Raw genomic sequence first — 24693 nt, 5'->3', positions numbered from 1 at the left:
AGCAGCCCCCTCTGCGGTCTGCTATCTCCCGACTGACTCATCGACACATCTGGGCCTAAGTATATGGGGCTCTCCTGCCCCGTGGGCACTCGGATAAATGAGGGATAATTAGCTTTAGTTGACTTTAATGAATGGCTTAATGTTGTGTTTCATTTCTGATGAGAAAAATATAAAGCTCAGCACTTATCAAAGGGAGGCCCCTGTGCCGATGTTCCTGAAGGCTTGCCGCTGGTGTGGGTCTGTTTGTTTTTGTATTTGTTGTGTGCATGCGGGCGAGGCATGCTGAGCTGAAGATAGCTGCAGCATATGAGGGAGTGGTTTAAAAATGTGACCGCACATGTAAAGATCGGCAAACCTGCAGTATACAGCAGCAAATTCATCACTGGAGGAAGTTAGCACAGATGTGAACTCTGTTTGTCTTCACTTGAAGCTAGAAAAGGCCCACTCCACTTTGATTTCCTTCTATATCAAGATGAGGCCGCTATAGCAGCTTTGATCCGTCTCATAATCCCCACATGCTTTGATATGAAGCAGGAAGTGTCTCACGGAGTTATGATAGTCATTCATCTTAGTTTCCGATAAGTGTATTGCATTGAGCTGATGAAATTAATCATTTTCAACGGACACAAGATCCCGCATGGATTTATTTGTTCTATTCAATCTTTGATAACGGGCTGCTCTCGAGCTACTCCGATATAACTGTCATCTACATTTCTCCTCTTTACACTGATGCACTCACTTGCCGCAGCTCGATATAGTTCATTATCTTTGCAGTGCCGCTAAAAAGTAAAAGCTAATAAAAGCTGCACTTGGCAGATCACTTTAGTGTACTTTTACACACTCTACCTTTTCCTTTTTACAACAAATCTGCCTTGGCATCCTTTGACTAATAGAATAAAACACACTCAGTCCAGACAACCTCACCAATCTTCTGTCTGTGTAAACCAGCACCTCACCAGGATTAACTGTGCTCATCTAAAAGCACCCTCATACTCACAGTGGGCAGAAAAAGCACATCCTGCAACGGAGGTGACCTCTTTGCACCACTATTAAACAAATATTTGGAGTACTTGTTATTTATCTGAGGAGGTGAATCTGCATTTCCAGGATCTGGTGAGTGCAATGTAAGTCTGGGCCTCAGGTAAAGGCAGGGGGGTCAACCCCCAACGGAGGGGATTTACCTGGCTCGACCCCCCTCCCCTGAGCCTGTCTTCACAAACAATCCCTCTGCATTACAGCACCCCACCCCACTTCATGGAGAGGAATAAAATGGTTGTTAACACAGCCACGAGGGGGGCATGCAATAAGGTGCGCTAAGAGTAGGGGGCTTTCTGCATCCCTATGGGGCTATAAGGTGGAGGAGGGAGGGATAGGTGAGGGTTTCAACAAACAGTTTGTAAACACTGTTACCTACTGGCAGGTAGCACATGCCTGAAATGAAGTGAACACACACAACCCCTCCCCCCAAACACTGATCATCCAATAGTAGCCAGGAATTCAAACTAGGCATAGCAAACCCATCATTTTTTCTCTGTATGTACATCGACTGCACAGTTTGGATTAAACAGTGTCTGCCAGTTCTGCCGCTAAAGGGTGGTCAGAGGGGACACAGCCATTATTAGACAATTGCTATATACCCCTCCCCCCAAACACTGATCATCCAATAGTAGCCAGGAATTCAAACTAGGCATAGCAAACCCATCATTTTTTCTCTGTATGTACATCGACTGCACAGTTTGGATTAAACAGTGTCTGCCAGTTCTGCCGCTAAAGGGTGGCCAGAGGGGACACAGCCATTATTAGACAATTGCTATATATATATATATATATATATACTGCACATATAGCCTGACCAGCTAACTATCTTACTATCTAGTGACCTAGCATTACTTCCAAGGCCAAGAATCATTACCTAACAAAATGATTTCATCTCTTCATGGCCAGAATATTCATTGTAAACTGCATATATGTCAGAGCAAAAAGCTTGACATAGCAACAATGTCTAAGGGGCGCAGGGACAGAACAAGATGACCATCTGTGATCCACACAGTCGCCATCTCCACCGTGCGCCATAAAACAATGAGTGTTCGTGCGTGAGTGTTTTTCAGGATGCATGTTCGTGTGGGTGCACACACTCCTCATTCTCTAATTCCACCTGGTCTGCATCCTCCTGGTCTCTGTGGGTCTGTAAGGGAACGGGGAAGGATATAGGAGGAAATTGTCCAGCATGATTCCCGCTTTGTAACTCATTTCTGCACAAGCTCTTTTTATATATATATATATATACTGCACATATAGCCTGACCAGCTAACTATCTTACTATCTAGTGACCTAGCATTACTTCCAAGGCCAAGAATCATTACCTAACAAAATGATTTCATCTCTTCATGGCCAGAATATTCATTGTAAACTGCATATATGTCAGAGCAAAAAGCTTGACATAGCAACAATGTCTAAGGGGCGCAGGGACAGAACAAGATGACCATCTGTGATCCACACAGTCGCCATCTCCACCGTGCGCCATAAAACAATGAGTGTTCGTGCGTGAGTGTTTTTCAGGATGCATGTTCGTGTGGGTGCACACACTCCTCATTCTCTAATTCCACCTGGTCTGCATCCTCCTGGTCTCTGTGGGTCTGTAAGGGAACGGGGAAGGATATAGGAGGAAATTGTCCAGCATGATTCCCGCTTTATATCTCATTTCTGCACAAGTCCTTTTATCCGCCCTTCCCTCTACTGGGAAACCCCAGGAGGAAATCCCTCACATGGACGTGGAGCACAACTGTCCCAAAACAGGACCAGACCCTAACAAGCAGGGAGCCAAGCTAAGTCAGACGGGCTTAGACACTAAAACAGAGACAGGGGCCATCAGGATCATGCCGCAATCCCCGTGCAATGGCCAGTGATGAGGGAATCAAGTCTGGCCGGCGCTTTTTGTTTTCTTTGATTGTTTGACTAACTCTCGAAAGGCGCTGCTGCTCAGCCTCCTCTGATGATCCAACAGACTGCACATATTTTTTGATAAAAATAGTTCATTAGTTCACAGCGGAAGAGAGGGGGTTGGAGGGTGTGTTTGATGTGTTCACGGAGCTCCTGTTGCACAGGGGGAGAGAGGTAAAGCCAATTCAGGAAGGGCTTGATCCTCTCTAAGGCCTGTGCTGCATCAAACACTTGTCAAACACCAGGCGGACAGACAGCTGAGTGGCTCTGACAGATCTGATCACAGACACGGGCAATAAGAGTCATCGCTGCTCAGCTCCTCTATCCAGGCACCGCTCTCTCACTCTTGTCAATAATCTCCCTTCAACTCACTAAAACACAAACAGAGGGCTTTGGGGCATATGGCAGACATTTTCTTGTTGTTTTTAGCTGCGTATGATTACAGTGCAATTTCAACGGTCATTTCAGGGTCTCACCTCGCTGAGGAGAGGTTTGTGTACTCCAGAAGGCAGCAGCATCTGTCAGAGATGCAGCAGGGGAAGGAGAAAAGAATCAAATCAAAGGGATGCTTAAGCTCCCACTAATCCGAAAGAAATGTCTCAAGGCCTGTCAGGATCACGGTCCTGAACCTTGCCACCCAGCGGGAAGGAGCATTTATGTTTGAAAGGATTTGATATGGTACCTGGGACCGGGTTGAGTTTCATGACAACGACCACTCAATCATGTCTCGAGATTTTCCTCTGAGAGCCATCATGTTACATTTACTGCAAACTCCACATCATGGGTGTTTCTCACATAACATTCTGAAAATACAAGCCTTAATTTACAGTATTTTGTGCAATTATAAATGTTGAACAAAGCTGAAAGTTTTTGGCTTCAGTCTAAAATTTTTGACCTGCACCACTCGCATTTTGCACAGTCAGTTTTTTGTTGACCAAATCATAGTTGGAACAATACTATTTTTTTTTTAACTGGCGCTCAGTGATGTAACGTTAGTTCCTCATGATTCTCTCCTGCAACTTGATTGGATGTTGTCAGACTGGGTCAAAAGAAATGGATCTGGGAAACTTATTTGCTGTGAATGAATCATGTTAATGTCAGTTAGAAAAAGAAGGGAAATGGATTCATTTCTGGCACACTAAACAACTTACTTTTCATCTTTGGGCTTGGGGGAAGGTATCAAATATCTCAAAGTCAAAAGGCTGGAGTCCAAGCTAAAGCACGAATAACTGGTGTTAGAGTCCAAAATGAGTTGCAAGTTTGTTTTTTTTTAATTTTTTAATTTTGTCAGATCGAGTTTTAAGTTATCTGTTATGTGACTCCAGTCCACATCTCTGATAAATGTCTTGATGCACAGCTTCTGGCACTAGACCAGTGACTTTTCTTTCACCTCACAGAGAAGCAGTTTATAACTGCAGACAGACTTGTGTCTTTGCTGGCTTGTGATTTTGATGCAGTGAAAAAACATGTTAAGGTCACTAACTGGTGCTAATATTTTCTCCGTTCATCTGAAATTGTCAGGGTTCCCGCAGCTTAAGGCAAGTTAGATTTAAGACTTTTTAAGACTTTTTTAAATGCCACCTAGAATGAAATTTAAATTTTACAGTAGCCAAAACTGAAGGGCAATTTTGCCCAAATATTTATTGTAATATAAAACATGACTTTTTTTTGTCCTGTGAAAACCTTAGATTATCTATACCAAGTGTAAAAAAAAAAACTTTTTAGAATGGGACACATGTCGGACACGAACATATTAAATTATAATATTCTATTTGGGTTACCAATTGGAGTGGGAATATACGTATGACATTTTCTGGCTGGTTTGCTTGGCAATTTTGTGTTTTTCACTCTGCATGTGAGATCTCATTGCCTGGATTCCCGTCATGACAAGTTCAAGAGGAGGAATTTAAGAAATGATTGAACAAAGAAAAATTCCAATGCAAAATCAGGAAGAAAAAGATTTAGAAAATCCTACTTCTCATGTCCCAAAAGACTTTTGAAAGATTGATTTGAAACATTTTAATAACAATTAAGGCTTTATTTTTAGATGAATGAATTCAGTGCCTTATAAGACTTCTTAAGGATCCACAGGAACCCTGATTGTGAACCAGTGACATCACCTCAGTGTTAAGCTGTTTTTGCGCTGATGGGAGTACAGTGCTCTTCAACCTTGGTAAGTTTGTCCTGGCCTCTACTTACCACTATAATGCCACTGCTTTTAGTCTGCACCCTCCCCTGTATTTGTCACTGTTAATTCACACACACGCATAAAAACACCCAGACGTACACACAGCCAAAGGCCGGCAGGTCTATACTTGCTGCTTTGTTGTGTCTGCATGTCTGTGCACCGGGTCCACGACCTGGACATGAGTGGGTCAGAAGCCACAGCCTCTGTCTGAATCAGCAGCTGTAATTAAAAGCTGTGATGTCTCAATAAAGACGCCCGCCAGAGATGGAGAGAGAGAAGATAGGAAGGTGGAAAGAGGAGGAGAGGAGCAGTGACGAGAGGAGAGGGGCTTCTGGTGGCTGAGCCAGCGCAACTGTGCACCAGATGTTCTCAGGCTATCCCGTTCGGCTCCTTGCCTTCCTTCTCCTCTCCTCCAGCCAGACCACTGGAAAGGGAGGACTCCAGTGCACGCAGCGCTGCCTCGAACAATGCGCGCCACGCGAGCACATCCTCCTCTGTGGCATGCACATTGTTGCTCAGCTGGCTCTGCACTGTGATATGTGATACATGAGCGAGAGGGTGTCATTCGAGTGCGAGACAGGAAAGGAGAATGGAAACAGGGACGAGGAAGAGAGTAGATAATGTGGTGACTTGTTCTGCCTGTGAGGTCTGTTTTATTGTTTGGCGGTGTCTATTACACACTTTGGGTGCGTGAAATGTGTGTCTTAAAGTGTGAGTGCATCCTCGTCCTTCCTGGTGTGGTGGAGATGTAGAGATGAAAGTGTTTGCGGCCCACAGGAGAGCTGGCAGCAGGGTCAGACTAGAGGGGTTATTTAAATATGAGGTGAGAAACCTCGACACAGGGGTCTACTCCAACTTAAGGTCAGACGGCTATAGGAACTTGATGTATTTTAACCCTTTGAAACCTGGATCAACATCAGTTTTCTTGTGCTGCGCTCAGGAGCCGTTCACAAAGTATTTGACCATTTAAAGCCAAGTCAAAAAGTCAATGACATACTCTACGAGAACTGTCCCACAAATTGCAGGGAAATTAGTGAAAGGTGACAAGGAAATTACCTAAAAATAAGTTTTAAAAAAGAGGGGAGGATTACTAGAAAATTATCCAAAAATGTCCAGAAAACCATTATAAAAAAGTCTATATTCATAATCATTTCATGTTTAAAAATATGCTGAATGAAACTGAAGCTATTTAACCATTTGAAACCAAAGTCAAACAAATCAGTGACAAACTTGGCAAGAAATGTCCCACGAATTGCAAGAAATGAGTAAAAGGTGAAAAAAAACAAAAACAAACAAAAAAAACCAACAAATATTATCATTTAAAAAAAACCCATTTTATTCTTAAATAATTAGAATAAGTTTTTATGAAAAGTTTTTTAACTTGTTTGTGCTTATTTTTCAGGTAATTTTTTGGAACTTTTTTAACTTTGTTTTTTGGGGGGGGTCAAGTCAGTTTTCTCAGGTTTCAAAAGGTTAACTGGATTGATGCAGAAAACTGATAATATTGGGTGTATGTGATACAGTTAAATTTCACTGTTCCAAATGCTTCCAAGAAAGTGCAAAACTCAGTGTTTTCCTAGAATTTTATGCCTGTCAGGGTGGATGAACGTCTAAAAATTTGGATCATCACAGCACATTCCAAAATCCATACTAATGAAATGTTTTAAAGCAGGGCGAGCAGGTTTCATTACAGGTTTTACAGATTGCCACCCCTGAAGCTGCTCTGTAAAGTCCTTTAGCACCTCAATGTATTGATTTTCCTGGTTGGCCCTCTGATATAAAGAAATAATCATAGACTGTTCTCAGAGGCAAACCTCCATTTTATCACAAGTTGATGTCTCTGGCTGGTAGTCATATATTTTATAGAAGCCCAAAAAGAGGTCCATATATGAGTCCTACTTCAAAGATCTCATCACAAGCTGTTGCCATCCATCCCTGTAAAGACCCAGACCGTGTCTCGTCTGCTGTAAAAAACAATCACAGGGTGTATAACAGCACAAACTGCCCATCAAGGGAGCGTTCACCGAAGGCACGCTTTACAGCCCGGACCGTGTCATGGGCAATATCAGCCCATATACCACTCAGCGGGGGGAAATAGCTCCCGTTTGTGGGGCATGAGAACATGAAAACATTCCACTTCTTTACAGTATCTCCCTCTTCTTCTCCTCCTCCTCCTCCTTCTTCTTCCCCCCTCCAGTTTGCTACCACTTTGTTTGTTTGTGTACGTCTGTTTTTGATGGGGCTGTTGATGTCGGCCCCATATGCCTCATTTCCTCTGCCAGAACGACGACAACGGAAGCCTTGCAACCAACACAGCAGTGTTCCTCCTCTTTGAACAATATGTGCAGGCGGGTTTTCAAGCTGAAAAAAGATCCATTAAGGTCACGATTTCACAAAATGATGCAGAATGGAGTCACGGCTGAGCATAAAACATCAACTTTTGTCCATGTTTTGGTTGTTAAAAGGACATCTGAACATTATCAAAGTGCATATCTATGCCCGCCGGCTTGGATTTATTGGAATAGCGTTGCTGCCGATGCACACACAGCGAGTCAAACAAATAAGAGGACTGCTTCATCTAATGTGTGTACACGAGTCTACAAAAGGCAGCACAGCAAAACCACAACTCAACTGGGCCAAAGAGTGTGAAAAAAAAACAACACACCCTTCACTCACACCCCTCCTCTTTCTTCCTGCTTGGAAAAGACCAGATGACAATAATGTGGAGTACGGAGCCCCAGCGAGCACCGCTGACCCCTCCTCTTCCAGCCTCCCTCCTTCCATCCATCCCTCCACCCCCTGGTCTTTGAAAGGCCTCCACATGTTTATGGCTCATGCCTGTGGTATGACGATGGATTCTCCATATAAAAGCCAGCAGGATCATGGGGTGTTTCAAATATTGCTCTCTGAAGACAGTTGCTGACAAAATGACAGCAGCCATATTTATTTTGGTCAGAGTGCAGGGGCACTTAGTGGGAAGTTAATCAGAGACCCCCCCTCCTTTCTTTTTCTCCCCAAAGCTTCCAGCATAGTCCCCCTCCTTCCTGACCCCCTCCAATAAGGAATGTACCAAGGGCAGAGAAGTCTCACAGACTACTGGTAATGACTTTCTCCTCCGACAGAAGATTTAACGCTGCTAAACTGCGCGACAGGCAGAAAAATAAACCCGAAAGTTTGGTTTGAGGACATCAGTATAAAGCAAGTGTGGATTGCCTGTCCAGACATGGGCCTCGATAATCAATTTTCATCTGGTTAGGAGGAGATATGAAACATAAGTGTAAAGACGGAGGGGAGAAAAGAGAGAATAATCTACGGCAGAGATTTGCAAATATGTTATAGTTGAAACAGAACTTGTGTTAATTTGTGAGTGCGACCGCAGCGGTGACCATAACTGCCATTGGCATTGGGATGCTGGAGACCTGGCCAAGTCAATGACAGGTTGATGTGTCTTTCCTCTTCAGCCGTACTCAGTGCAAAGCTTCCAAAAGCCTCTCAGATTTGCAGTTTCACAGCCGCGTGAGGACATGTTCATTATGTCTCTGTTTGCAGCTGATTATTTTCTCATCATCACAACCACATTTCTGCAGCTTTTAATTAAATTAATGAACGATGCAAGCTTGCACGAAGTTGGTTGTCCCAGTCAGACGCCAACTCGGGCCCTGTGTCCTGAGCCAGGCCATCCATGCTGTCCAGAGGAGGCATGGTACTTCTGAGGCCTTCTCACCAGCTACTGTGTCAGCTCCTACAGAGCGGCCTTATTAAATGAAGATTAAGCTGTGGCTCCCCGAGTCACAACAGGCTGCGGTGTGAGGCACACATAATCACTATGACAGGTCGGCTGCCAATTAGTGCTCTCCTTCTGTCCTGGGAAAACGCTCCTCACTCTGCTCCCGCTGGCGGGAAGAACTGATCCGGATTGTCCATGATATTACCCAGGCCAGAGATCGCCGTTAATCACCACCCGTCATTCCTCTGTGGCAGAAATGAGAGCAGCACTTGTCATCTGTGCACCAGCTCTCTCTTGCAACAGTCCTGACTTCCCGTAGAGCACACCCGGAGAACATTAATTGGAATAATGAGATAAGTACATGAAGTAACAGAAGTGCAAACCTCTGTTCAAGACTCTTTTGGGTCAACATCAGAGTGGTGGCTCGAGCAGGGCTCGATTGTTGTTTGATTTGGACAAACTGCCCCGTGAGCTCTTCTGCTGAGACGAGGAGAACACGCTCCATCAATTAGCCTAAAGTTGAAAGCGTGCATCTGTTTGAGAAAAAAGCTGGCCCGATGGTAGAAGGCAATGCTGACAAAAACACATCCAGAAATGTGTTTGGATGTCGGCTTTCCAAGCCAAACGCAGGCCAGACTCAGATGTGATCACGCTGCCTGCGTAACTAAAACGCTCAGAAGTGAATGGCATCTTTCGCCAGAGCTTAAACCTCTTGGCTCAGTGAGTATAAACACCAAAATTGTGTGTCACACGCTCACACGCATGCACGCGCATTAACTGCTTGCTGGTACGCAAAGACTGCCAGAAACCGGAATCGTTTTGGTGTCCCGAGTAGTGTGCGTTACAGACAAGGCGGTTGAGCTTCCTCCAGAGCGGATTTGAGGCAATCACCGTTGCTCTGTGCATCGTTTTACAGGAGCAGAGACTTAGGCGCAGATGGTTTGCAGACGGTGAGGACCAGGAGGTCCACATCGCTGTGGATTTACCGCAGAACCACACTGGCTTCAGACAGAACCTGGCATAGATCCCACCAGCCAACCAAACCTTTCTTGGGTCTGGTCGATCAGGGGCAGATCTGGCTTCACTTTGGTCCCCTGCACCAGACTGTAGGTGCTTGTGCGGTAAATTAAACAACTGCCCGCCTCTTTGTCATGTCCAAGGCCTTAAATACAGACAAAGACCTCTCAGGGCCTTCAGATGTCACACTGCAGAGGAGTGATGAGGTGGTAAATTGAGTCTAGCTTGGTAAATCCTCCTTCTACATCCCGGCCACAGAACGTGTAACGAAACTTGTTTATCCAGGGTTTCAAATTGATGGCGGAGGGAATAGGCTGGGCATCATGGCTGCAAGAGGTAGTTATCACAGTTACAGTGCAAACACAAACTGCACACAAAAGTTATGACAGACAGTATTAGTGGTGGCTGGAGCCGAGCACTCAGATGACGGATGGGATGGAGGGCTTGGCCTTGATCAAGCCCTACAGCAGAAATGGTTTCTCTGGTTACACACACGGGAGATCAATACTCCCACAAAGGCCTGCAGCTGTCCAAGTACAGGTACATAATCCGATAGCCAAATATAATCATTATTTGCTCCATCTTTTTGTACTTCCTCTTTCCTTTTTCTTTCCATGAGATCAGTAGTGTGGCTGTGAGACTTCATGGGCTTTTAGAGTGTAAACTGAGCTGCATTGTTCTGGAAACCTTAATATGCTTTTGTTATCAGTTCCAAAATTTGCTAAGCTATAAATTTTTACTATTCCATAACTCCATATTGTAAAACTTCTGTTCTTGTTGAGGTTAACTCTGGGCTCCTGCACTACAAATGCCCCTGGAAATAATCTACTTTTACCTACAAATCAAGCAAGCAGAGCTGCACAAATGTCAGTCCTACCCGCTACCATTAAGACTTTTGCGCCGTCTGAGAATCTAAAAGCCGATTTGCGAAAACTGTCGGAAATTAGCCCGAGTTGCAATGGTGCGTTTGTGTTGGACTTTAGTCCCTCTTAAATCCCAAATCGGGGATTACGTTAAGAGTTTGGAGAGCTTTCACGTTTTAAGTTGTTTACACAAGATCTAATGTCGCTGGCAGAAGCAGCTGTTGTTCCAAGATTATAGTAGAGTGGGTGGGCGAGACAGAAAGAAAAAAATGCACAGATGGATTGATAGAGCAGAAAAAAAGCAATCAAACTTGTCACACACGTCACTTTGTAAACCAGTGAATCTAGTGACAGAGGCTGCTGGGAAATCTCTGTGGGGGATTCCTTAACGGCATCAATGTGGAACAGCTGGGCGCTGCAGCGTTATCGCTCTCCTCACCTTTCCTCTCCTCTCCTCCCATCAGCTCACAAGACAGAGTGGGGGGGGCAGTCTGTCAATGGTGATAGCACTGGAGCAGCTATTAATAAAGTCTCTTTATTGTTTATAGCCTTGATCAGAGCAGGACTCCAGGGATCCGGAGGACAGAAGAGCATTTTACCGTCTCAGGGGTACAATGCTGGCACACACGCCAGCCAAGCCACCACGAGACAAGACTTTCTTATTCCACTAGAGATTGTCTAGCACATTTTCCATTATATCAAAACCATCTTCAACCTTTTGAAACCTGAGGAAATTGGCTTGCTTGCAGATTGCAATAAATAAATAAAAAGTTACAAGAAAATGACCTGAAAGTAAGCAACAAAATAAATAAAAATAAAACAATACAAAAAAAGACCTTAAGAAAGTGGTGAAAAATCATTATATATATATAGTATATACCTCTTTTGCCAAGTTGCCTTTTTCGTTTTTTGAAAGGAAATCAAACCAATTTTTACAGGTTTCAGAGGTGTTAATGCTTTTAAAAAGTATCTGACCACAGCACAAGAAAACTGATGTTGATTCGGGAGTTAGAAGGTTAAACAGCTGGTAGAATTTTACAAAGATTTTTATCAACATTGCTTGAACGGTTTTCTAATCATCCGATGTTTTCGGAAGTAATGTGATTAATAACCATGGGAACACCAAATAAATAAAGCTGCAGCTGTTTAATCTCAATGCCAAAAACAAACACACAGGTTAAACTATTCAATATGGCGTCCTTCGTGCAACACAGCCAGTGGAAATGCACCAAATCTCAAGTTTATTTTGCCAAACTTCAAAAGTTTGCTTAAAATTAGCTTGACAGTTGGATGGAAAGCACCACCACATATTTTGTCTTTCCTCGCCATTTTGGGGGACAGCATAAGTTATCAGGACACTGCTGTCCTGGCAAACGCGGCCCAAGAACAGCAAATGAATCCCAGCAGTGCGAATGATATACAGTGTTTACACTGATCGGCAACTTGTACGGAACACATCAGACACGGTTTACACAACTCGTCATGTTTGCTGTGAGTGCCTCGCCTCTTGACATTATCTGGGCTTTATACTCTTTCTGCTCGTGTGTGTGTTTTACAGAGGGATTAGATCTCTGCCGACACAGAGGGGAAAAAGAAGAAGATCACTCGCGTCGTCCTTATGCGTCTCAGGCTAAGCTGGGAGACAGGGATCTTTCAGTGACGTCCAGTGTAATTGAAATACGTAGATATGTCGAAATGCAAGCCTGGGTGATCAGATTAGCATTTCCATAAATAGTGTATACCTACATGCTGTGTCCTCTTATTTCCTGTCTCCATTTAATCCACAGCATCTTTGCGGTCTGCAGTTATATAATCCTATGCTTATCCTAAACATTGGTGTCTGATGTCCCGTGAGAAGAGCTGATAAAAATGTCCATTTTTAGACTGTCTTAAGTTCCAGGTGATCATTACAAGCACTTCTTATATTTATATTTCCCTTTTGAATACAAAAAATCCATACATTGAGGTTGCACTTCTCTAATTTTAACATTTTATTTACAATACTGAAGTCCTGTTTTTTTAAAGGAACAGTTCATCCCCAAATCAAAAACTACATATCCTGCACTAATTAGCAGCCAACGCGAATTGCTATTTAATAATCTAGATTGTTTTGTGAGTTGCAGAGTGTTGGAAATATCGTCTGTTGAAATGTCTGCCTTCACTCGAATATAATGGAACTAGATGGCGGTCAGCCTCTGGTGCTCAAAGCACCAAAAAAAAAAAAAAAAAAACACATTTAAAAAACTCAACAGCAATATCTCTCTTCATCTATTGCTAGTTTACGTGAACCACTGAGCTAGCTCATGTTACAGCTCACTGGGGATGGGACCTGATAAGATTTTATTGACATCAATGCCATCATCAATCTGTCCATCTGGTTCTTGAACAACACTCCCTTATTCATTTTTGATTAAAAAAAAGTCTATGTGTATAAAAAGTAAGTCTCCAAAGATTTTCAGCATCAATCCAACTGTTACATTATTATGCCTGCATGGCGCTATTGTTGTTATAACATAGGATATTTACACTTTTTAAGCAATGTGCTGCTTGTTTGGGAAGCTGTGGCAGCTTTGCTTAGAGTGTCAAATACATGGCATTCCTTGAATTTTAATGAATATTGTCAGAAAAGGTTTTTCAGAATTTTGTGGGTGTTTCCATCCTTACCTGAAATTATAACATTAAAGATAATACAAACAGTACCAGTGTCATCTTTCTTTGTAAAATGGAGACACACTTTAGACCATTTCTTTCTCTCCCCCATGACTCCTTCTTGTTGTAAGTTTCCAGCAGCGTAGATGCATGAGTTTCACATCGATGTTTTGTAATACACTACTGTCAGAATAAAATAAAATAAAATAAAATAAAATAAAATAAAATAAAATAAAATAAAATAAAATAAAATAAAGACATGCTGGCATCCATCAAATAATATAAATAAGCTTGCATACGATTATGAATCAGACAATTTGGAACCAATTCTCAACTGAAACCAGCTCTCAGTTCCCATTGATACAACTCAGCTGGGGAAGACGCCATTAATGTTTACATCTCATGCTGTCACAAGCACGACCCTCTTGTCATAAGTAGATGCACTCCTTCTGCCTGAGGAGATTGGGTGTGGTTTGTTCAAAAAAAAAAAATAATTCCACATGAAACTGCGGAAGGTTTGTGGATTATCTTGAGTCACTGGTATATTATTTTGGCACTTTAAGCACCACAAGCCGACATATCTATGACTGATATGTTCAACGCTCAGCAACTCACACCAAAACAATCTATACTGATAAATATTACATCAGGTAGATGGATGAATATTATTATTTGATTTAGGGGTAAACTGTCCCTTCATGTAGTATTAGGAAACTATAGCCTGCAAAGTCCTTCAAATGTGTATTCATTTAAAAGGTCACAAGGTTTTTCATTTTGAACTCAGCCATAGTTTTACCTCCACTTCCTGATCACTTGCATTTCAGAGGGTGGCCTCTCTCCCCATCGGACTATGCTTTATTATCACTCGTGGGAAGTGATTATTTTACAATGTCAGTCGGTCGCGCTCCCATGTGACGGCACTGGATCTCACTTGCGTTCGACTTCAGCAGCTTACATTTTTACATCGTATTTATTTGAACTGAAGAGTGTTGCCTTTCACTGGCTTTTGCCAAGTGGGATTTTTCACTAGCGGTCGAGCAGTGGGAAATTAACAACACATGCCTTAAGTCTGAAATTTACCTTTATTAAACAGGCCACCGCGGCACTTCTCGAGCCCGCAGAGCCCTAAGATGCACACGCAGTGACACGTTTACACACAGCTTATAACCACACAGCCGAGGCCGGAGGAACTGTGCTGAAAGATTTGCAATGGACAGTGGCAGGGAGTCTGCTGAAGATGAATGGTTCTGCTATGCACTCAACAACAACTTGACATCAGTGACTTCATGCTCGGGACAATTAACAGCAGTAACCAGGCGCAACAATGCCAAATTTTAATTAAAGGAGGTCATAAAGTTTGTTGGAAAAGGTCAAACAGGCGTGGAGGAGTCATGAAGAGGTGCACGGGGGTTGGGGAGAATTTCCCTGACAAACAGGACAGGGCTTTAGGAACTAAATGTGCCATGGAATCACAGTTTCCAACCCAGAGAGCCTTGGTAGTGCTGAAATATGAGAAACTATCAGGGTTTATTTCAAGTTTATTTACTCTTTCACCACTTCACTAAATGATCCTCCCATCCAACAGTCCAGGCCAAAAATGGAGAAAAATCCTCGAGGTTAGAATATTTTCCTCCTTCTGTTAAACAATGTTTTTCTTTTTTGACAGCCTGAATGATATCTGCCACTGTAATTGCTTCCTTATTTGGTGAATTAAATATTTACACTTGGCCTATCCTAATCCAAAGTTTATGAGAGACGTAAAAGTGCATTAAGGGAAAAGACATTTATTTTAAAAGCACTGCTAACTGAGGCCATCACCCCCAAATGGTGTGTTTGGACCGTCTGAGAGAAATGGTTTACTTTTTGAAAAAAAATATTTCCCTTTGCTGTATTCACACAGAGAGAAATTCCAGATTTGACTTCTCATTTAATGGCCTGACATACATGCTGTGCACACCGCAAATATCTCTCGAGCTGACGGGAGGAAACAGAGACGGCCATTGAGGAAACCTGCAGTTCGTACTTTGAAGAATTCCACTGAGGAGAGGGGAAGGGAGATGGGAGAGTAGGGGGAAAAATATACCTCAGAAAAAGGGCTGGCTCAAACAAGTTCGCCGTGGAAAAATACTGATATTTCATGCATGGGGACGCCACCTCAAAAACACAGACGGTGAAAAAACAAGGCTGAGTGGAAGGTACGAGGGTTACATGAAACAGGTGGAACTGAGAGAGGGGAAGAGAGTTCTCCTATGGGACAAGTGGGCTGTTTTCTTTAATACTCAGTGTAAACTTTAAAGCGAACATGGATGAAGTTGGGACCGACTGACAGACTATCTCTCTCACACATGCCAACATATGGCGGTATCGCATCCTTACCTCTCCTGCAGTGCCTCATGGCCATTTTGCACATCCTGGACTCAGCGATGGTGGGACAAGGTATTGTGTCCTTGGGTGGTTTCTTTACAATGTGCCGCGTCCGGGTCTCCAGACCCCACTTATAGCCACAGGTTTTGTTTCTCCTGGTGCAGGCTCCCCATTCGCTCCACTGGCCCACCTCGCAGCCCTCTGCAGAGACACACAGTCTTCAGTTACATGCATACCAATGTAACCTGTTATTCTGAATTAGGGCTGTTAAATTAATAATTTTTTAATCATGATTAATTGCAGAATTTCAATAGTGAATCACATTTTTTATTCACATTTCCTATTTCATTATTTTGCATTACAAAACAGTTGTGAAGTTGATATTGACAAGGTATTCAGATATCTTAAAGTCGGAGGTCAAGGGGCCACTGTTTTTTCCATAGCCAAAATTTAGCCTTACTTTGGAGCATTATTCTTACTACTTGTTGAGAAGATGATATGACATGGTTGGTACCACTGGTACAGTCTTAAAAAATGGGAAATTTGGCCAACAATTATTACATTGAAAAAAACATAAATGCGTTAGTTACAGACCTGAATCAAATCGCAATTAACACACTCATGCTGACAGTATTTCAGATATGACAAAATTCTGAATTTGATGCAGATCATATAAACAGTATATTCCGTTTAAATATTCCAAATTAGGCTGTTTTCCAAATTTGGCATTTTCCGATTAAAACATGATATGCCGGTGTTACTGAGGTTTTAGGGGCATTATTTGGACATGTATACAGCCAATTTGGAATGTGCATCTCAACAGGGGTTTTTACCGCAACTTGTGACACACGGCCTCCTGTCTGTTTACGGTCGGCTCTGTGCATTGTCATGGTTAAGTTGTACACCAAGTTGCCAACAATTTGCTAGGTGTGGGGTAGAGGTGCATTCAAATGAAAATCCCATATTTCTTGTCAGAAACACACCTGCTTTAAAACTTTATGAAAGACTTGGGTATCAACAGGTTTAGGATATGAAATATCACAAGGCAGACCTTTTTCGAAAGGGGAAAGAAGGAAAATGGGAGTCTAACACGTCTGTGGCCAGTGGAAAAATGTGAAAAAAATACAAATAAAATAAAAAAAAAACATTTTGATGCAAAGAACAAAAATGAAAAGCATCTCTTCTCCATATTTTGACATGATAAACGACACGTAAAGGCACGTTAATCAGAGTATGCACAGCTGCATGTAAACATGAATGTTAGTGAAATATTTATTTTCATTAGCCATGTAAACATCTTAGTAGGAATATTGTCTTTTTCAGAATAAGAGCACAAACAGGACTATATTGTGCTCGTAAACATACTCAGTGATGTGCAGTGAAACCACGGCAGAGTGCAAAGACCCCGGGTCAAACTTAAATACAGGGCAAAGGAGCTTTACTGGGATGCTGTAACCTCTTTGTGTGTGGTCCCAGTTCAACTGCTTGCCCAAAATAAGCAGACCAGCTGAGAAGTTACAGAATACTGTTTTCAGGTAAAGCAAGGTTTTAAAGAAAAGCTTGTTTACTTTCTTGACACTTTTTTGCACATATTTGTGTTTGTTGGACGTACCTCCACACTCCATGGTGTCCTCCAGCGGGGCAAAGCCCTCGGGGCACTTATCAAAGCAACGCCCTTTGTGTAGGTAAAAGCCCGACTTGCACTTGGTGCAGAAGTCTTTGCTGAAGCAGGACTCGCAGTTCTCTATCCTGCACCCTGGAGAAAGGGGGAGAGAAAGAGGAGAGTCATCAGGGTCTGAGCAAAACCTCTCATCTGGAGTTGATCGAAAGCTAAGGGGTTTGGGGAAGGGGGGTTCTTGAAAGGATTATGCTGTCTCTCCCGCAAGAGAAAAAAAAATGCAGTCGATGCCCTGTGAATCATTTCTCTCAGGGCCTAAATGTATTTCAGAAAACTTGTTTGGCCTGACAGGTATTTTATTTTTCATCTTCCTGTTCTTGTTTAGTGTGAGCAAATCAACACAACAGCCGAGACAGCGAGGGATTATGTCACGGTGACTTCTTTCAACAAAATGCACCAATATTCAACAGTTTGAAAAGAAACAAACAAGGGCGTTTGTTTCGTTTCAACATTGGGGGACGACACTTATGAAACAGGGGGTTTGAAAAGTGTGTAAAATGCACCAAACAGTCCTTAAGGGTTAATTTGTTATGTTATCACGCTGCATAGCTCCAATCTGTGTCTGCATCCATAACTGAGAACTATTGGGAAGTCAGGTTTGCATTAAAGTGTAAATGATGGCTCATCATCATAGTGCTGGCCAGCTGTGCGGATCCTCAAAGTTCTGGCTTACGATATGAAAAGGGGGAGGTGGGTTAAGAAGGGGGACACATGGGGGAGCGGGGACAACAACATTTTCACACTGCCTTGCCAAACAAATGCTGATGTGTTTAGTCAGCAAACACAACAGCACACTTATCCTCCCACGCCACACCCTGCCGCTGTGCATGACACACAGCGCCGCACTTGCAAAAAGCGAGGCACGGCAATGTGTCATCAAGTTCTTACTCTGCAAATAGCCCGTCAGGCAGGGCCAAATTACAACAACCACACCAACAGGGCGACGCACAGGCCCACATGATTAGAAGGAGCCTCCCAGAGCTGGCTAATTTATGACGTTCCTCAGAAGCTCTGTGTGGCTGTGTTACCCAATAGACTTCCAATATATAACCTGCAGACACTGCTTGCAGAGGGCGTCCCAGGTAGGGTGTCATCTGCTCGTCTGATTGTGTCTCACACTTCTTCGCAACCATGCATTAGCCTCTGTGTGCATTTCTCGGTGCATAAACCTGCGTTACTGTGATTTTCCACATGTGAGAGCGACGGAGGCTGAGGGCTGCTCTTTTATCTGTGACCCTTACAGGGCCCGGGGAAGGGAAGGTTCTCACAATCACACCCCTTAATTACACCATCTCCAGCTAACCATCAGGCCTACTCCTCGACATTCCTCCAAAACGAGGGGGTCCCTCCCCGCTTTACTTTGAACCCTAAAGTATGGCCTCTGCCCACTCACTCTGGTCTCACGCTTTCCCGACCAGTCTAAACAAACCATGGACATGCACACACGAACATGCACAAACACACACATACCAATCAGATATGGCTTGAGATAGACCCGCTCTACAATGAGGCTGTACTGCACACTCATACACTGACCATAAATCACTGATCTCTTTGGTAATTTCCTGTGTTCTCGCATCGTTTTCACAACATAAATTCAATCATCTGATTTGATTTATCATATCTAGGTTTGTATTTTGCTCAATTTTTATCTCATATATCAACATATGTCTTGGATCTCCACAGTTACACGGAACTATAGAGATTTTGCTATGGAATACGTGATTCTATGAGAAGTTATAAATGCATTTTGCTGTCATTTTTTAAGCTCTCTGCCTCTCCTCTACTTCTTTTTTGTAAAACTGAATCAGTCAGATGTGATACAAGACAAACCCAATACAAGGAGCAGGCTAATAAATCACCGAGCTAATTGGAAAGCACAAAGCTGTCTTTTACCCTTCAAACTTCCCAGGCCTGTCATCACCTGAGAGACTTTTAGCTCCCAAAACAAAAAAATAAAAGAGTATGAGGGGGAACAAAAACATCTGGCAGTACTCTGAAACACTGTTGCGCAATGCTCAGTTATTGACAGTAAATAGGAGCGACGCAGATGTGTGAAATACTGTATTGTTGCAGCAGCAGTAGCGCTCTACAAGGTTTTTGATTAAAACATCACTGTCGTTTTGGCGCAACTGCTTGGAAATGTTTTCTAAATAGAAGATAAGTAATAGATGGATGAGGTGGATGACACATCAATGCGGCTCCATGGGAGTTAGAATGCAGGGAGGCAAAGCCGGAGAGGTCAGAGGTCATCACAGAGCACAGCGGGTAGGAAGGGATCACTATGACAGACATTTATCCCTGTGTCCAGTTATCTGGACACCGTTATCTGGGACAGCGTGGGCTATCTGTGACACTGGAGGAGCTCCCACAGCGATCAATAGCCGAGTCGGCAGTTGGGCAGCTCGTCCAGCAGCTCCAGAAACTGATACAAAGGGGGAGCGGGTTCATTCTGCCTGTAGGATTAACCTCTGGACCACCTTTAAAATCTTCATCTAGGTGCCTCAGGGAGACTAATGAGAAGTAATGAGGTCATCAGATCCCACTGAAGGCCCGGTGTTCTTGGGACTTAAACGTATTATCATCATTATCTGCCGGCCTGGTTCTGGCTGTGAGTTATATTATGAAGACAGGAGGAGAAGCCTTGTGTTTCAGCTCGGAGAGGAATTTCAAAAGCTGCGGGGAAAGTGGCCGAGTGCATGACATGGGTATCAACTCAGGTCACAAATTTGATGACTTTGGACTTAACACGAAAAAAAATCCAAAAGACCTGCAATTTGACTTGGATTGTAACACCAAAGACTCATAACTTAACTTGGACTTGAGCCCTTTGACCTTGAAATACTTGATACTTTCCCAAAAGCCAATTTGTGAAGAGAAAATTATAAATAATAATATAGTGTTTCCATTGTAAGATAAGTTATATACAAGAGGACAGAACAGAAACATACAGAGTGCTATATGCTATGAAAATGCAATGTCAGCACTACTTTTTATTTTTATCAGTTGCACTTGTTTGGTCTATATCGTTTTAACAACGTTGTCAACAAATAAATATAAAACTTTCATAATGTTTATAAATGTAATATGTACTTGCCCCTTCCTTAAAATGGCATTACATTCGGTGAAGAGTGCATTTCAACTTGCTTAAGACTCGAGAATCAAACTTTAGGACTTAGGACTCGAGTTTGGACTTCATTTGGGACCTGCCTGTCATTACTCGGGACTAGGATTTTACTGTCTTGACTTGGGCCATGACTCAGGACATTCCTGTCTTGAGTTGGGACTTGCCTGTCTTGACTTAGGCCATCACCCAGAACTTGCCTTTCTTGACTTGGGACTTGACTCAGTGCTTTCCTATTTTGAGATGGGACTTGACTCAGGACTTTTCTGTTTTGACTTGGGACTTGACTCAGGACTTTTCTGTTTTGACTTGGGACTTGACTCAGGACTTTTCTGTTTTGACTTGGGCCATGACTCAGGGCATTCCTGTCTTGACTTTGGACTTGACTCAAGACTTGCCTGTCTTTTCTTGGGACTTGACTGGGCGTTTTCCTGTCTCAACTAGGGACTTGATTCAGGACTTGCCTTTCCTAAAGTGGGACTTGACTTGGGACTTATTTGTCTCGTCTTGGGACTTGAGAACAAAAATATGAGCCATGCTTTTAACTTGCAAAACATTGACTTGGTCTCACCTTCTGTTCCTGATTTGAAGTGATGTTAACCAGATCCACGGTTCCCCGTATCTCTATTACACTCCTTTTGTTGTTTGTTTGACTTGACACTTGAATTTCATGTGGTTTGCATGTCAAGTGCATTAGGAGCCGGGAGATGAGTCACAGAGCGTCACTTGTGATCTAATGGCGCATGCTTGGCAGCAGCCGGTCCCTCCGCTGCGGTCTGGACAGGGAGCCCGCCGATTTTATCACGGACACTCAAAGCCTCAAGTCAGCTTCAGTCAACTGCTCTTCCCCCGCAGGCTGACAACACCATGTGTAATCACTCTATTTATTTACATGAATATTCACTGTGTCAAGAGAGGGTGCTAAATCATTTTGTGAAGATGGATGAATCTCTCGTGTTCCAGACGGGGTCTTTTATGTTATCTGAGCTGGAGGCGGGCTGCAAGACCACTCATCAGTCTACCAAGAGAGCCTCAGCCTCCTCCAGAAAGCTAACCAGACCCGATGTTGCGCAGCAGGAGTGTCCATGTCGTAAAAGGCCTGGCAGTGAGAGGGGGAAAACAAGCCCGATTTTTCCATCCTTTGCCTCCAAGCTGAGTCGAACAGCTCTGACCTACTCTCTAGGCTTCGGGTTTGGCTGACATGGAAGCTTTGGCTTGCTCGCTGCCACCCAGCCATGTCGTGGGGAGCTGTGGATGGCAGGAGTTCATGGCAAAGGCCAGAGCTGCCATGTTCCTCCCAGCTCCCTCAATGCTGTTTTTTCCACCTGGGTGCTCCTCCGTGCGCCAGCGTCGGGCTAGGTGAAGCAGAATTGGTGTTCCTGTCAATCAGCATCTCCCACAGAAAGCACAGCGATGACAGATGTGTCAGCGGCCCTCCTAGCTTCTTCACTCCAAGGAACACACTCTGTGATATACTGCTTTTGTATCTGCTCAGCCAGCACCAGCACCAGCACATGCACACACACACACACACACACACACACACACACACACACACAAACACACACACACACACACAGCTCAAGCCTCAGACAGTGGTCAAGCACAGACAGCCCTTCCACTAACACTAGAGTACGCACAGTTACGCAGAGTTGTGAGAAATAACCCGATTCAACTCTGCGTCTGGCTGTAATGTCCTGGGAGCAGGGCTTGGTTTGGTGGGTCCATTGTATTGTCTGGCAGATGTGAGAGTGCAGTTAGTAAAGCTGTGATGATTAAATGTCCCTTGGTAAGGCTCAAAGGCCAAAAGCAACTGGTCTTTTTGTTGGTTAGACTGTGCAATGGAAATACCCACAAGCTCAGAATTAGAGCGAGAAAGAGAGAACTTGAATGAAAGACACGGAGAGAGGCTGCCAGCACTGCCAACTTAAGGTTGCAAAACCCACGTAAGTTCCTTTATACAGCCTCAGTACCAATTTGGCTGAGGCCCATCACGCATGGCTGTTATCCACCTCCAGCCCAACAAATTCCCATGATGTACTTTAACTCTAAAACGATCTTGGAAAAGGCACATCCAATCGCCTTCTACTTCCAGCCTTAATGTGATGTGACAAAGCAGCAAGAAAGACAACAATGGGATTTGGTCACATACTTCCTCAGTCCGAGAAATGCAGTAAAAAATAAATCACAATTGGCAACCAAAAAAAATTACCTCTGACAGAGGAGTCTCTAGTGGCACATTAGGCTGGCACTGACTGAGCTGTGATATTTAAACCACGCTTCCAGGATATTGGCAATCCCAGGCCTCCATCAGACTGGTGGCTGGCTGGCAGCGGACACAGCTGGGGTTTCTGTGTGTTTTTAAAGCCTGCTGCAGTGGGATAAGGCAACAGGGTTGGTGGCTAGAGTGTGTGTAGCAGTGGGGGGTCTGTAATACACCCCAAGGGAGGAAGTTTTGAATGCAGCCGTGCTCCCATGATGACCCTCTCAACACTTTCTCTTCTAAATGACAGCTTTGATAGTCGCCTTTCAGCTCATAATTCTTTCAGCCCGAGAGCTTCCTTGTGATACAAAATGACAGAATATGCTTTGGCTTGGGAATGTATGTTAAAACCGAGGTATTATGAAAGAGAGTAACCACATTCCCGCAGATTTGGCTGTACATAAAGCAGCACACTATGTGACCATTGCTACAAATCTTCCCCACAGAGCAGTGGGTTGACACCCTCAGACATTGGTGTGGGGCCTCTTCTGGGCGGCTGATAAGAACTCCTGTGGACAACACTGCAGTTACTGCATATGGTGTATGGCTCATATCAACATGTCCATTAGCTGTTGAAAGAAGTTCTTGCAAAGCAGAGACCCGGAAACATAATATATAGACATACAGGAAGGTATTATGCAACAGAAAGGCATAACTAACAAACCAACTACATCTCAGTAATAGTAGCTTACACTGTGTCTCCAATGCTTCGGGCCTCTCTGGAGTCCAGCTGAAGTGTAGCTGTAAATGGTCCCCCGGTTATGTTATGTTGCGGAAAGTATAGTTCCCATTGTTGTTGGCTCTAACTACGGTGTTATTTTCTCTGCAATGTAGGAGAAAAACCTCAGAACAGTGGACCTTAGACCCAATCCATAAGGACATGGGTATTTTTGCAAACAGAGCATTTAGTTTATACGTACTGGCCTTCTGTCCACACGCAAAGTGCGTCTTAGGTCACTAAATCAGCCTTTTAGGTTGAGGATGTTCAGAAATTGTTTTCAGTGCTGCTGTGTAGACAGGAAAAATGGGTGTTTTTGGCCTGTAACGGCAGAGTTCGTGGGGTTATCTCATTTGTAGGTGTCACAAATGAGGTGGCATTTCGTGCATTGGCAAAACAAAATAATGCTGGTTCTAACCTTGCCAACAGGTCTTTTTACATTTTTACACATAAGTGTGCAGTTACTTTTCCACTATATTGAGGAACAGAGGTGTCAGAGTGTGCCACGAAGGTCACTGCTCCAGGTAGCCATCCGATAATAGCTTTTTTTCACACTGTCAACATGGATTTTTAATTTCACATTGGACACAACAGTGTCCTTGACCTGTCCACCACCCTGACCTCCTCCCTGACTTTCTCACTTTTTATACTACCTATAAGGGTGCATAATTAACCACTTCCCATGTCGTGATATTGTTGAACCACAGAATTTGTATGTCCACCACTGCTAAGGATCCTAATTGAATTTCCATTGACACTGTTCTCGTAGTGCTGGCATATCATTTCAACACCATACATGCCACCACCATATAATGAGTCATAAATGTCCAAGTTTATGACCAGGAAGTTGACTTATAATGAAGTCTGAACTATGACATTTAACTTTAACACATTACGACTGTCAAATATATTGCGAATATATCACAAAACTAATATTTTAGCCAAGAACTGATGATCTATCCAAAGTTGTCCAGTGCATGCTGAGATAAGCTGCAGCCCACCCATGGTGAAGAAGAGGAATACTGCAGAATACTTTCTAAATACTCTTTCAGAAGTGAACATCCAAATAACATATTTGCTCATGCTCATAAACAGATTGTTTCAGTCTAAAAACAGCAGAGTAAAAAGTGTTGGACAATTCATCACTCCTCTTCGCCTGTGG

General features: G+C 43.4%; 1 protein-coding gene across 2 annotated transcripts in view; it reads right to left on the bottom strand.

Moving 5' to 3' along the window:
• Positions 1 to 24693, bottom strand: part of rspo2 (R-spondin 2) — a 68855-nt gene that overhangs the window by 11268 nt on the left and 32894 nt on the right. For both annotated transcript variants that reach the window (XM_042490723.1, XM_042490722.1), the window contains exons 4-5: positions 17361 to 17504; positions 15761 to 15949 (exon numbers count right to left, since the gene is read on the bottom strand). In XM_042490723.1, coding sequence (XP_042346657.1) covers positions 15761 to 15949; positions 17361 to 17504 — 333 coding nt within the window. The remainder of the gene's footprint in view (positions 1 to 15760; positions 15950 to 17360; positions 17505 to 24693) is intronic.

The sequence above is a fragment of the Plectropomus leopardus genome, chromosome 7 (genome assembly GCF_008729295.1).
Source record: "Plectropomus leopardus isolate mb chromosome 7, YSFRI_Pleo_2.0, whole genome shotgun sequence".
NCBI classification, from domain to species: Eukaryota; Metazoa; Chordata; class Actinopteri; order Perciformes; family Serranidae; genus Plectropomus; species Plectropomus leopardus.
This window is presented reverse-complemented; position numbering and strand designations above follow the sequence as displayed.